The sequence below is a fragment of the Netta rufina genome, assembly GCF_964035555.1.
Source record: "Netta rufina genome assembly, chromosome: 6".
Taxonomy (NCBI): Eukaryota; Metazoa; Chordata; class Aves; order Anseriformes; family Anatidae; genus Netta; species Netta rufina.
In genome coordinates this window covers 29,125,464-29,138,723 of record NC_140129.1, presented here as the reverse complement: position 1 = coordinate 29,138,723, position 13,260 = coordinate 29,125,464, and the positions used below count along the sequence as shown (strand labels likewise).

At 45.4% G+C, this 13,260-nt stretch overlaps 1 protein-coding gene across 1 annotated transcript in view; it reads left to right on the top strand.

The window, feature by feature from the left end:
* Positions 1 to 1,866: 1,866 nt before the first annotated feature.
* Positions 1,867 to 13,260, top strand: part of LOC311210604 (carnosine N-methyltransferase 2-like) — a gene marked incomplete at both ends in the record, with an annotated part of 16,036 nt that continues 4,642 nt past the window's right edge. Inside the window, 7 exons of the mRNA XM_084288601.1 lie at positions 1,867 to 1,892; positions 3,961 to 4,022; positions 5,562 to 5,700; positions 7,441 to 7,493; positions 10,812 to 10,919; positions 11,032 to 11,162; positions 11,754 to 11,847. Coding sequence (XP_084144727.1) covers positions 1,867 to 1,892; positions 3,961 to 4,022; positions 5,562 to 5,700; positions 7,441 to 7,493; positions 10,812 to 10,919; positions 11,032 to 11,162; positions 11,754 to 11,847 — 613 coding nt within the window. The remainder of the gene's footprint in view (positions 1,893 to 3,960; positions 4,023 to 5,561; positions 5,701 to 7,440; positions 7,494 to 10,811; positions 10,920 to 11,031; positions 11,163 to 11,753; positions 11,848 to 13,260) is intronic.

Genomic DNA, 13,260 nt, shown 5'->3' with positions numbered 1-13,260 from the left:
TGCCAAATGTTAGAAGATAAATTCATCGAAATTCCATGTACTCACCAAAGTGAAATTGGCCAGATTATGATGTATTTTTTTTTAAATCTTCACAGTTCTAAACAATAACAGCAACAACAGAATATCAAAAAATCCCAGGTGGAAATGTTTGGGAATCAAGAGGGCATAGAAAACTGGGATTTAAAAAAGGATTATTATTTTTTTTTTTTTCTGGGTAGAGCTGTTGCCCAGCACTAAGGAGTGGTGCAATCCAGGTGTATGTGCTTTACCTGGATTGGAACAAAGCACAGATTACCTAAACCCTATTTTCTAACATTAGTCAGTCCCAAACTGAATCCACAAGCTGCAAGGGCACTGGGAGCAGGCACATGAGGAACATGTGCCCAAACTATGCTCTCTGCATCCCCAGCCGCCTGTCCCATCGCATCCCAATTGAATCTGAAGCTGCATCTCGGAGGTGGGGTGAGTCCCCAGTGCATCTCACCTCAGGCCAGTGGCTCAACAAGCCATGACATGAGCCCAAACTCAGCCTGGGTGACATGCCATGGCAAATCGATCAGGGATTTCCAAGTAACCAGATGCACTTATTTGGAGGCACAGGTCTGAGGCTTGTCTCCGCAGGCTGATGGAGAAGGGGACACTGAGGGGGCATGGCACACTGTGGGTGATATCAAATCCTAAGGAACAGTGGCTGACCTGTTCCTGCAGGGCCAGCAGCTCCCATACTGGCTGCAGCGTGAAGGGAAACAGTGCCCATTTTTTTTGCCAACAGACTGCCCTTAGCTTTAGTCATCATACCCCTGCAACCCTCAGAGCCCAAACCCCAACCCTTCTACTTGCACAAAACACGCAGTTCAGCACAGATTTAGTCAGGAGCTTGCCAAAACACCCAAAAGCACAGTGTGCCAAGGGTCCAGCCCCCAAAGCTGTGGCTTCTCTGAGGGCTGGCAGTGCAGCAAGGCTGTGCACAAGGTGCCCTTGTCCCCCGTGCCGTGAAGCAAAGGCTGCTGCTGTGCGCTAATGCCGGAGGCTTGGTGGCAGGCAGGGGGGTGATGGGGTGGGAACGGGGCGGATTAGCCTCCAGTGATCCCACACAGAGCTTTCCGAGCACCCTGCAGCTCCCAGATGCTGGAGGTTTCTCCACAGTTCCCTGTTGCTTCAGGAAGGTAAGGCTGCGGGGTGCCCAGCCTGCTGAGCGCAGTGCCTCGGGGTGGGGCAGGCAGGGCTTTTGGGGTGAACGCTGAGAAAGTGAGCAGGATTTATGTGCCTTCTGCCACTAGCTCAGGGAGAGGGTCTTGTGGTTTAGCAAGCCCCCCTGGCCACCCAGCATCCCCTCCCCATGTCCCCATGACCCTGCTCCTGCCTTGTGCCCCCTCTTTGGGGATGTTAGTGGGAGGCACAGCAGGGCTGGGGCAGCCAGCACGAAGGAGAGGCAGAGTTCAAAGCAAATTAAAAAGTGCATAAAATAGCCCCTGGGTCTGCTTGGTAGTGGTTGATGTCCCTCAGCCACTTCCACTGGAGTTGTAAAGGTCTAAATCTGTCCCTTTTTTCCCCCCTTAAAAACAGCACAGCTCCTTGCCAAAGCGTTTCCCCTGTCATCCCCTGTGAGGGAGGACGGCACCGGGGATGTCACCGCTCGGTGACAGGGCTTGGGTTTCCCATTTTCACTCAAATGACGCTGTCTGTCCTGACAGGTGCCGGGCAAGAGGCACCTGCATCCCCGCAGGCTGAGCAAGGCAGCTGGTGCAGAGCAGGACACCGGTGGCAATGCTCACCTAGGATACCCGAACCCGGGCACCCACACACGGTGCTGCCACCACACACGTGCAGCCAGGTGGAGGAGAGACCCCAACTCCAGCCCCAACCATGGAGCCGGCCCCCAAGATGAAGAGGTATGTGGGTTTGGGGAGGGCGTCCCCATGGAACATGAGGATGCATGTGATTTGGGAATGAAAGCACTTGTGCCCATGTCCTGGGAGGGACGGGGGCTTTGTGGAGAGATTCTCTGTGTTTAGTGGTGATGGAATTAGAGAGATTCTGGGTTCATGGTTTGGGGTTTCAGTCAGCCTCCAAGGAGGCAGGAGCAGGAGGCTCCTTGTGCCTCTGCCCACGCTGCTGCCAGAGGGAGCCTTTGGCTGCTGTGCTTAGTGCTCCCGGTAGGTTTCGGAGTCCTGGACTAGTCGTGGGATGGACAGCTCCAGCACAAATTGTTACAGTCAAGTCTATTTTTAATCTGTATGTCCAGAGAATGGAGAATGTCCATTTATTCCCAGTGATAAGTAAGGGTGTTCCACCTTACCAGCAACAAGAATTAAGCAGTTTTAGAAACCCTGCCTGGGGAGAAACACCGAAAACCTCAGTGGACGAATTAACTTGGCATCATCCTTCTTGGTGAATACTTGTGCTGCACAGTCTGTCCAGGCCACCTGGCAGGTCTCCTGGGATGGCTGGAAACATTTAACCAGTCAGAAATGGAGTACGTGTCCCTGGACCATCTCTGTGCAGGGGGTACCATGCCACCTCTCAGCATTTTAGTGGGAGATTTATTCTGAAAACCATCTTGCTTGGTTCAGCCAGCAGAGAGGGCAAAAGAGTCCTCTCTTTTGACATGCAGAGACGGATGAGGTCAGAGGGTTGAGTGGAAATTTGAGGGACTGGCCTGCAGCCAAGCTGGAGCTCATGGAGGGAGGCTAAGTTCAGGCTCATTACTACTGAACTTTTGCAAGGCCTTTTCTGGGAGATTTCAGATCAAGATGGTAGAACTGAGACCCTTGATCTGCCTATGGGAGTCAGGGGAGCTCTTTCTACAGGATTTTGGCCATGATCTCCTGTAACGGACTGTTCTTGAAGGACTCTGGCACTGCCCCAGCGTCTCCAAGTATTCTGGGACACTTTAGTCTCTTCTTCATTGACCAAAGCAGTGCGTTATTTGTACATGCGCCCATTTCCATGCTACCTGCTAGCACAGTCATTGTATATTTGTGGTTCAAAGCCTCCACTAAAAGACTCCCATTTTTCTTTTCTACCTCCTGGCTTGTTTCCTATTCATGTGAGAGATTTTCCCTGGCAGAGGGGAGTTGAGGGCTGCTTACCGCTTTTGCAGACTGTTTGTCATGAAGCATTTTGTAATGACAAAGCTTTAGGAGCAGCAATATGGCTAAACTGAGGTTATACAGGAATATCACTCCTAAGTAAAAGATGACTTTGCATAGGTAGATTCATGTTAAAACTTTCTTTGTAGAAACGAGGTCTTCAATTTCATTTCTTACCTTCATGAAATGGTGTATCATCCCTATTTCATAGATGTGGCACATTATCATAGGAAAATGAAGATGTGACTTCATTGCTGGAAATCTTCACATGCACAAAAAATAATCAAAAACCTATATTAGGAATGAAAACAATACCTGAATGAAAATAGTAATGGTACAATGGCTTCTTTGCCTTTTGCCCTTTGAATGCTATGTCTTCTAATATTCACCCAAGTAACATTTGCATCCAGGAAAAACTGAAGTTAAAAAACAAAAGCAAAACAAACACTGAAACATTGGGCCAATCAATGCACTTCAGATGCTGAAGCTCACTATAGCCTTTTCCTAATTTCACTGTTATTTCTTCTACTCCATTCATGATTAAAGGCTTCACAGAGTGTGTAATATCAGTTAATCTAATGCCTTCCACCGTATTGACTGGTTAATGATTCTTCAGAGGGAGAAAAAGCTTCCACGGCACATCTCAGACAAGCAGTGGTGCAGGTGTCCACTCCATTGGTGACACTTCTGGGTGATCAGCTAACCAAGAAGTTCTGACTTTATTTTAGTAAAAGAACACAGACACTATTGATTATTGAGCAAGGACAATTTGTCCTGGAGTATCTTCCCTTTGTTCTGCATTTTTAATGCAGCTTCATAAAAGCGTACAGGTTCTTCAAATAACTGAAGTGCTATACTTTCCTTACAGGAATAGGTTCCCCAGCATGAACTTTGAAGCAGAGATTCTGGCAGCTCCACACGATAATTCAGGTATTTGGGAGAAAAATCAAAAACCAAAAAGGAGATCAAAGTAAACTACCCACTCCACTTGCTATCACTACAAATATATCTTGTTTTGGAAACAGAGTTGGAAGTTGATAAAAAAACAAACAAGCAAACAAAAAAACAGGATACTACACTGAATACAGTTCAGCAGATGTCCGATATACACTAGGGTATAGTTCAAAGTGCTGAGGTTAGATATTGATACCTTTTCCTCCAATAGGGCTAGACATTGGATCACGATTTATACCTTGCAGAAAAACAGCAGTCAGGGACATGTGGTTTTAGAAAGAGCATAGGTGTCCTCTTAAGATTGCACAGTCCTGTATGACGCATACGAAGTCTTTTTATCAGTAGCAACTAAAAGCAGAATTTCAATAAGCAACTCCTCAAAAGGCAAAAATGAGGATGAAGATGCTCTGCTGAATCCCGTCCTGTCCTTCATTCTAATTTTGTTTAGGAGGAAAAGCTGGTTTTTTGTTTGTTTGTTTGTTTGTTTGTTTTGTGTGTTTTTTGTTGTTGTTGTTGTTGTTGTCTTGTTTTATTTTGTTTTCTTTTCTTTCTGAACACTACATTTTTAACGCCGATCTCAGATGTTCAGGCTGGCACTAGCACTGAATCCCTACTGCAGTCTTCTGTCTGCAATAGTCCCCACAGGCAGTAGTCAGCTGAATGGCAAATTCTGGTGAGCCTCAAGTCCTAGCATTGCTCCTCAGACCCAAGCAGCTGGCCAGAGCTTGTGCCCTGTCAGGAGCACCGTTGTTAGGATGAGACTGCAAGAAATTGTGTTTTTGCAATAATTGCTTCCATCTTCTTGAGTTGCCCTGGGCCTTTGTTCAGAGCTGCAAATCTTCTTAGTCTCGGTGGCCTGCACTTGAGCATGAACCCATTCAGCTGAAATGCTGCCATCTGCCCTCATGGCCACAAGCTGAAACTTCCAGCAGGGAATTCACTTACCAGGCAGAGCACTGCTGTCCCACGCCAACGAGAGTCGGAAATGAGGCACACAGTGTAACTATTTTTGCTTCAGCTGCAGGTGTGCATTTTTGTGTTGCATCACCCCGAGAGCAAGTGTGCCAGCAGCTGGCGGTTTCATTTATCCTGTCCAGCATGTGCGAGAGCCACAGCCCTTCCAGGTCTGGACCTGCTGAGCAATTGCCTTCTCATTCTTTGCCTTTAGTACTTCAGTCACTTCCCTTTCTGCAAATCAAGTCGTATCCAGCTAGGCATCTTCAGGAAATAACGGTGCCATTTTCCTAAGGGCAACCTGCAGTACTGATGGTGACTTAACAAATATACTGGTGTCAAGGGGCATCAAAGAATATTTTTCACACCTTTAGTGTCAACACACAGACAGTTTTTGTGTGAGTCTGCTTGCATGGATGGCTCCTGGGCTCTGTCCCCTCCCAAATCTCTGGCTTCTGTTGGGTTGGGCTGGGTTTGGTTTGGTTTCTTCCACGAGGTAAGTGTTTCGATCCTTCATTTGCCTTGAAGTCACTAACACACAATTCATATTTGTTTCTCAAGAGCTATGTGTGGTCCCCTCCATGAGAAGTCTCATGGCTGAGGAGTATGTAGAGGCCTTTAAGTCATTTTTGGATCATTCGACAGAGCACCAGTGCATGGATGAGTTCAACAAGGAAGAAATGCCTCACATCATGGCAGGGTAAGGAGCGCGTCCAACGAGGTGTGAAAGCCATCTGTTATCTGGGGAGGGCAACCTGTGCATAAGGGTCAGCAAACATGTTTAAGGGTTTTCTGGGGCGTGAATGAACTTTCAACGCTTTTCAGTTTTAAGTCCCTTAACAGTGGTCTTTAGGATATTCGGTTTAATGTCTCAAGTGTACACGTAATTTCAATTAATACATTGTGTTGCTTCTCAGCTTATGTTAGGGAAAGAATCAAGACCTTATTTTCATGTCCATCTGCTTTCATTAGTTGATTTTCAAAGGATTAATGATTTTTGGATTTTTTTTCTCCCCCTCCTTTTTTTTTTCTTCAGAAGAAAGCTCCCTCTTGTGCTCTATGCCTGCTTTTGGGACTTCATCACACATCAGTCCAAACAGAAACACATCTCTAATTCTATTCTAGTGACTAATTCTTGCTTTTCTCAATCCCCTAAGACCTCCTTATTTCTATCCTAAGTCGATTTGCATTGCTTAAGTACCAAATGATAATCAGTTTTGTGAAGTACTGATGTAACATATTAAGCCTGTGTGACTGCAGATAGTTTCAGAACAGGCTAGATCCAAACCACAAGAAAAGTCTTTCAAGTCTGGATAATTTTTGGATGCTGTAGAAACTGTATTCTCCTTTGAGAAAAACACTTAGGCAGGTAACTTCAGATGCTTGTATCTATATCTGTCTGTCTCTCTAGCTAGCTATCTAAAGTAATAGAAGCAATAATAAAGAAAGAAATTGTTTGGGGAAAATTTAAATGCAGCATTTCCTTATGTGAATTTTAACCAATACTGTTTGCTGGACCAATATGAAACATTGCAGTTTAGTAGCATTCTAATTTGGGGTTGGTCTGACCTTCCATCTTCCACCCGTGACATCTTTAATCCCGGAACAATACACCTCCAGCCCTCACTAGAGCCAAGGCTCCCTGACTTGCTCACAGCCCCCAGGATTTCCTACTCTGTCCCCTCTTTTGAATCATTGCTGTGGTGTTTCTTGAGATTTCATATGGGAAACTCTGTCCCTCTGCACAGGCCATGCCTGAGGCAGAACAAGGCCACAAAGTATTTCCATGTAGAGCAGCAAGCAGCCTCAATCCCAGGAAGCTCATCCTCGAGCCAGGCTATTATGAAATGCACTGCCAACAACCTCATTATTTTTATTTTTATTTGTTGTATCTGAAGTAGTTTTTCTAAGGTAAAAATTATTGAAGTTTCTGACCTTTGCTCCCAATTTCAAGCCAAGGTGAATATTGAAAAGAGAATATTTACAGTCACAGCCAACTTTTCATTTTTTTCTGAGCATTTATAGCCAATGTCAGAAAACCTGACTTGTCTCCTGAGAGGTTTACCCCAGCTCACCTTGTCCCCACAGCCCTGGCCAAGCACAGCCTCACTCCCTGCAAAGGGAACCCCACACCCCAGATTTTCTTGAGGTTGTTTTTGCATGGTGCCAACCACAGTTTGAAGAAAACTCTGGCAAGGGAACAGAAACACTATATCCTGCTGCCTACTGTACTTTTAAAATATGAGCCTGCTTACATAGGGCCAGATCCTGCCAAAAATAAGTTATAGCTGTGCTCCACTGTGATGCTCGAATTTTCATCTCAATTCACATGGCACATCTCAGTAAAATTCCTGGGCCACTGTGGCATCCAGGATATTAGAATTAAAACACAGAGTTGTGTGACACAGTGTGGTTGAGTAACATGTACTTGTAATTTCAGCCTTGGCAATGGAAAATCCATGATAAATGTTCTGGGCACGGGGAGCGGCACAGGTAACGAGCTGAACAGCACAGCTGATGGTGGGGAATGGGGGTCCCCAGGGGCAAGGGAAAGCTCTACCCAGGTTCTGGGCAATGGGGAGAATTACTCAAGCATTAATAACAGTATTTGTCATGGAAATACCTTCCTCTTGATGACTCTCTCCTGACTATATGTCTAAAAGCAAGGAGTCCTCCAGGTTAGGTAGGAGAGCACCTTCAAACCTCATGGGAAGGAATTACAGACACCTGAGATTTGTTCCACCCAAAGGTCATGTCTTAGGGTCTCCCACCCAAAGGCACCTCCCCACATTGTGCATTGCCTTCAGGGTCTGCAGAGGTGAAAGCTGGGCTTTGTTTGGCTGCAGGTGGTACTCAACCAGCAGAGATGAACATGGGCTGGCCACAGCCATTAGCATGGGGCTTTGTCAGCTCCTTCAAGATGTGCTTTTTAAAAGTTATTGATGTTTTTATCTGGTGACATGTGGCATTTAACTGCAAATGGAAATCTCCACCTCCCCCAGAGAAGAAAAATCTTTTGGCAGAGATAACCTTAAAGCTGTTGTAAATGCATTTTTGGAGGGGAAAGAAAAAAAAAAAAAAAAGCAAAAAAAAAAAGCATGCAGCTTTGCTCCTAGGGAAACTGGGAGGAAATACAAAATAGAGAAAAGAAATAGCAGTTTGATTTGTCAGACTTTGAATTTGTTTTAAAGTATTTTCAACTGAATTATAAGTGTTAATACTTTCTATTGAAAGATTTTTTCTCACTTGTTTTGATTGTTTTCCTGAGTAAGAGGAAAATAGCAGTGATTGTTTTCTCCAGCTGGGAATATGTTGGAGCATATAAGAGTGAGGAGGAAGAAATCATTCAGTTCTCAATTACACTCTGTTCTCATTAAGTAATGTAAAACCGATACTCTGCTTGACTCCAAGAAAGCACAAGGGAAAGGGGAACCCTTTACAGTGCCCTCATTTTTCCTTATTTCCTCTTCAGAAGAAGTTTCAATGGGAAATAAATGCCCTAAGGCAAGCTGGCAGAGGCACAGACTCGCACCCTGCAGCGTGCCGAGGCTGACTGAGCTGAACTTGTGCGTGCTGCACAGGAGTGAGCCAGTGTGGCACCGAGCGAAAGGTCATGTGTGATCCCTGACCTTCTCGGGCTTGGACTCTGGTTTCACACGGCTGAAATCAGTTTAGTTGACTGAACTATTAATGGGGATTGTGACCCACTCTGCATCCTAAAAGGCTGCTGCTTGATCCTGGCCATGCTTGCTCATTCAGCCCTTGTTCCCTGTGGCTTGTGCAAGCACCTCAGCTGTCAGCTCCCGATGAGTGACTGGGTGGGATGTGGCTGCTGTGGGGCTGCACCCCCATTTCAGCAGTGCCCTGATGTGGTTTGTGCTGAAGGGTTGTTGCTCTCAGCTTCCCTGGTTTTCTGCAGGAGGCACGTGAACCTGGGGATGGGGAAACCTGAGCAGCGTCAAATGGTGAATCCCCAGGGAACATCTTTGCATTTTATTGCACCTTCTGAGCCCTGTCTTTTCTTTTTTGTGGGGAGATCTTGGGAATGTCCTGTTTGATCTCACAGAGCATGTGAAATTGTTGTCTTACCCACAGACTTTCAAGGTATCAGTATCTTTGCTTCAGACTCAAGCCAGCAGCTCCCACCTGCCTCCACCAACAAAAACATCCAACCTGTAGGAAGGTGGTGACCATGCAAAGAAAGAAAAGGGGAAAAAAAAAAAAAAGATTTTTATGTAACCATTCATTCAAGGAAGATCCCTGTAGCAAGTGGTTGAATCAATTTACAGTCCTAAAGGCCAGCTGGTAGTGCCTTGGGCTGGGGAGCATCAGCAATTAGCGGTTCCCAAATGTGAGCTCCCCACACAGAGCATTGCTGCCCCATGCCCTGGAACCTCTGATAGTGGCAGAAGTGTATTTCAGCAGCAAAGGGGTATTTTAAAAGTGATGTGTTTTTTTGTTGTTTGTTTTGTTTTGTTTTTAACTCTGTAAAGTTCTGTAATCCAGTCTTTGAATTAGCAGGTGATAATGCCCTTGGCAGTACATCAGCAAAAACACAGTAAAATACAGAATTTCCGAGTAGGAACTCTTCTGCCCCTGCTCACCCGTAACACCAGTGCCAGCAACGAAACTGCCTTCAATGGATGCAGCCTCAGCCTCTTTCCTTGCGCCTCTGGCCAGCCCTGCACTGCCCCTGCCACATGTCTCAGGGGTGCTGGGTAACTTTCTCCAATTTCAAAAGACACGTCCTTCCTTGGATGGCAGTGCAGTGCTGGCATGGCTGGTATTTCCCTCCTTGAGTTCAGTTTAATGTAACACCTGTCAAAGATGACAGCTTTTCTCATAACATGTCCATCCACTAAAAGGCTAGAGAAGATGCAGTATCTCATGTCAAGCCCTCTGTGTGTGACATTTTTGTGGGCAGGACTATTTTTAGGCTCCACCATCAGCTACAGACAGGATCCTCACAGAGATCCACTGAAGGCTGAAGGCTGTCACCTCTGTTGTTTATTTCCATAGTCCCAAACAAACCAGATGGACTTTGTACACTCGGTGCATCACAGCCTTTCTGATAGAGAGCAAGGGTGACCTGCATCACCTCGAAAGGGGCTGGGTATTTTCTAGGACAGAAAGGCAGACTGAAGCAGAAAGGCAGACTGAAGCTTGCTCCTCCTGAGCTCAGACTGTGACAGAGGAGCATCAACAGCTAAATATGCAGGGCACCTACATAAGCTCAAGTCACAGATAAGTGAATATTTGCGGCTTCAAGATAACAACTGGGTAATGGGTTCCTAGAGCTGGCACCATGTGGCCTGGCTCCAGAGAGAACAAATCCTTTGCAGACCCCCAGGGCTCCAAGCAGTGTCACACCTGTGGCAAGGCAGCTGCCACCTCCCTGGGGCAGTACAAAGCTGCACAGCTTGGCAAAGCTGCACAGCTGTTCCAAATCTCTCCCTGTCCCCATGCTAACTTTGTGTTTTTCTTGAAAACTAATGATTCCTGTTTTTTTTTTTTTTTTAAACGTTGATCTTTGATTATTTCAACCTGTTTCTCCCATGACCCAGAGTATTGCCATTAGTAGGTTTCTGCTCAGTTGCTTATATCTTCCTTGTTCTTAGTCTTACCTCTAAGTGTATGTTAACTCGAGCAGTTAGACATCGTGATAAGGCTGTTACTGTCTGAGATGCCACCGTGCAAGGTAGAAAATGCCTTGCTTCTGCTTTGGGGATTTCTGAGCAGTAGGTGCACTGTCATCCTTTCATCACCATTCAAGTTTTTTTTTTTTAAAATGAATTTGTGTTTATTGAATAGGTGAACAGGATTTGAAAATGATCAGGATCCTGCAGGCTGCGCATCCAGGGGTCCTTATTAACAATGAAATCATAGAGCCCAACCCACAGCATGTGGCCGCTTACAAAGGTGAGGCTCTTTGGGCCACCTCCACAGCCTGGGGTACAGCCAGTACCGTTGATTTGTATGATGATTTGTTCTGCTGTTCTGTGATTATTTTTTTCTTCTACTTTTTAAACAGAGCTAGTTAATCAAGCTCCAGATCTGCAGGGTGTCTCCTTTATTTGGCACCAGCTCACTTGCTCAGAGTATGAACAACAGGTGAAAGAGAAATGCATAAACAAGAAATTTGACTTCATACATATGATTCAGGTAAGGAAGTATTTTTTTAATATAGAAGTATTACATTTCAGCACTACCTCCTGCTGGATGTTGGGGGGACTGGGGATGAACACAGCTCTCCAGCAAACAACAGCTTCTGCAGCAGCTGTAAAAATATTAAACCTCATTCCTGATCCACCCAGGTTTTGGTCTCTGGTTTTCACTGGTTTAACTGTATGGTGGGTAATAAAACAGGACTGTTGGACAGACACATACAACATCACACAGAGACCAACAATTATGCTTTGCCACTTCAAAAGCTGGAGTTTTTTGACCTCATCAGAATAATTCTGATGGCATTGAATGGAAATATTAGTGAACATCTCTATCTGTATCTGCACTCTCACACAGGGCCCTCAGCCATGGGAAGTCAGCAAAGATAGTGAAGAACTTGCCTAAAAACTGATTAAAGTGATGCACACATCTTGCAGCCACAACACTGCTGGGCCTGAAGGGCGGCACTGGGCGGGAAGCGATGGGGAAGTCGTGTAAAGCACCAGCTCTATAGAGAGGGCCTAAACCTTTGCAGGGCTCTTGCACCACACAGGAGGAGTAATGGCTGCATGCAACTCTCCCTTCCAGATGCTGTACCATGTGGAAGATACTCCTAATACCATCAAATTTTTCCACAGTTGCCTCGACCACCAGGGTAAACTCCTGATCATAATTTTGTCAGGTAAGAGGAGTGTCTCATTTTTTGGCATCATTGCTGGTAGTTTGAAGGGCTGTGAAGTATGAGAGCTACTAGTAATTGCCTCAGGATTTCAGTAGCAGTAATTCCATCACAATTAAACAAAACAAACATATTATACAGGGAGCATGCAACCATGGGCTTAGTGTCTTGGACCCCAATGTCTGATGAGACTACAGACATAGCCTGCGTGCTCTTGCTTCCATGCATGAAAAGTAGATGAATGACTACACACCTTGTAGAAGCCTCCTGCTGTGAAATTACTGGCTAGAGAGAAGTATGGCTACTCCTGGAGGAAAGCCAGTCCTTGTTTATGGTGAAATAAACACCATGTTTCTCTCTAGTAAATTAAAAGAAAAATATATGTGCCAAATATCAGGCTGGCTTTTCAAGCTCCAAAGAACCACCGACTTGCTAAGTTCCCCCAGATTTTCCCCAGCCCAACAGCACTTAGGCTTTCACTCCTCCACGCAGTTTCCCGAGCAGATAGGTGCATTTCCAGTAAGCAGATGCTCAGAAAAAAATCAGTGAGATGAAAATTTACTCATGTCTTTGTAAATAAATGCATAAACGCTCAAAGAAAATGAGCACTTCAAAGCAGGCTGTTCAGTGCCAGCCCAGGGAGATGAAACAGGGCACCCCATTAAAACACTGCTGCCTAATGCTTTAGCTGTAATTTCTCTTTTGATTCTTGAACAACAAGTCATTTAACAGTATCCCTGAATGTACACCTGGAGGAAATACTATCCTAAGTGCCTATTCCATTTATTTATATATTTATTCTCGCTTTAATATGTTATTTATTAACTATTTTTTGTGCTGTTTAAGACATGCCGTTTTCCCACGCAGAAGGACGGTCTTTGAGGTGACCACGAGAGGGCTGCAGCAGCCGGCGGATCGGATCTGGCTCTGAAAACGTTTGAGATGCTGAGCTGGAGGAACAAAGCCAAGCAGGCGGGCAGGATAACACCGCTCTGCCTTAGCTCCGCTCGCCTTGCTGGGTCAGCGCATCCTCAGGTTGGTGCCTGCTCCGTCAGCCGCACAGCTTGTCCCAGCTCTGGATGGAGCAAGCTTGTGGATAACCACGTAGTAAGCTGCCGTGAGTGCTCTGGGGTGAAAGGAATGCCTACAAAGACCAGACTGCATTATTTCTAAATATTATTTCTAAATATAACAGTTGCAGATTTTATCCTTATTTCAAGTTAGTAGAACATCTATTTCAATGACATAGCATTACTCTCCTTGCATGGTATAGGGGTAAGAGAGAAAGCAGTTATTTTATGCTATCAATGAAGGACAGTTGGATTTTTATGTGGTCTGTATTCAGTCTTGGGGGCTAAAAGTTTTGCCTTTGTAAGGCACATTAAGGCTTCTCTACTCATGAACATTACTGGGGAT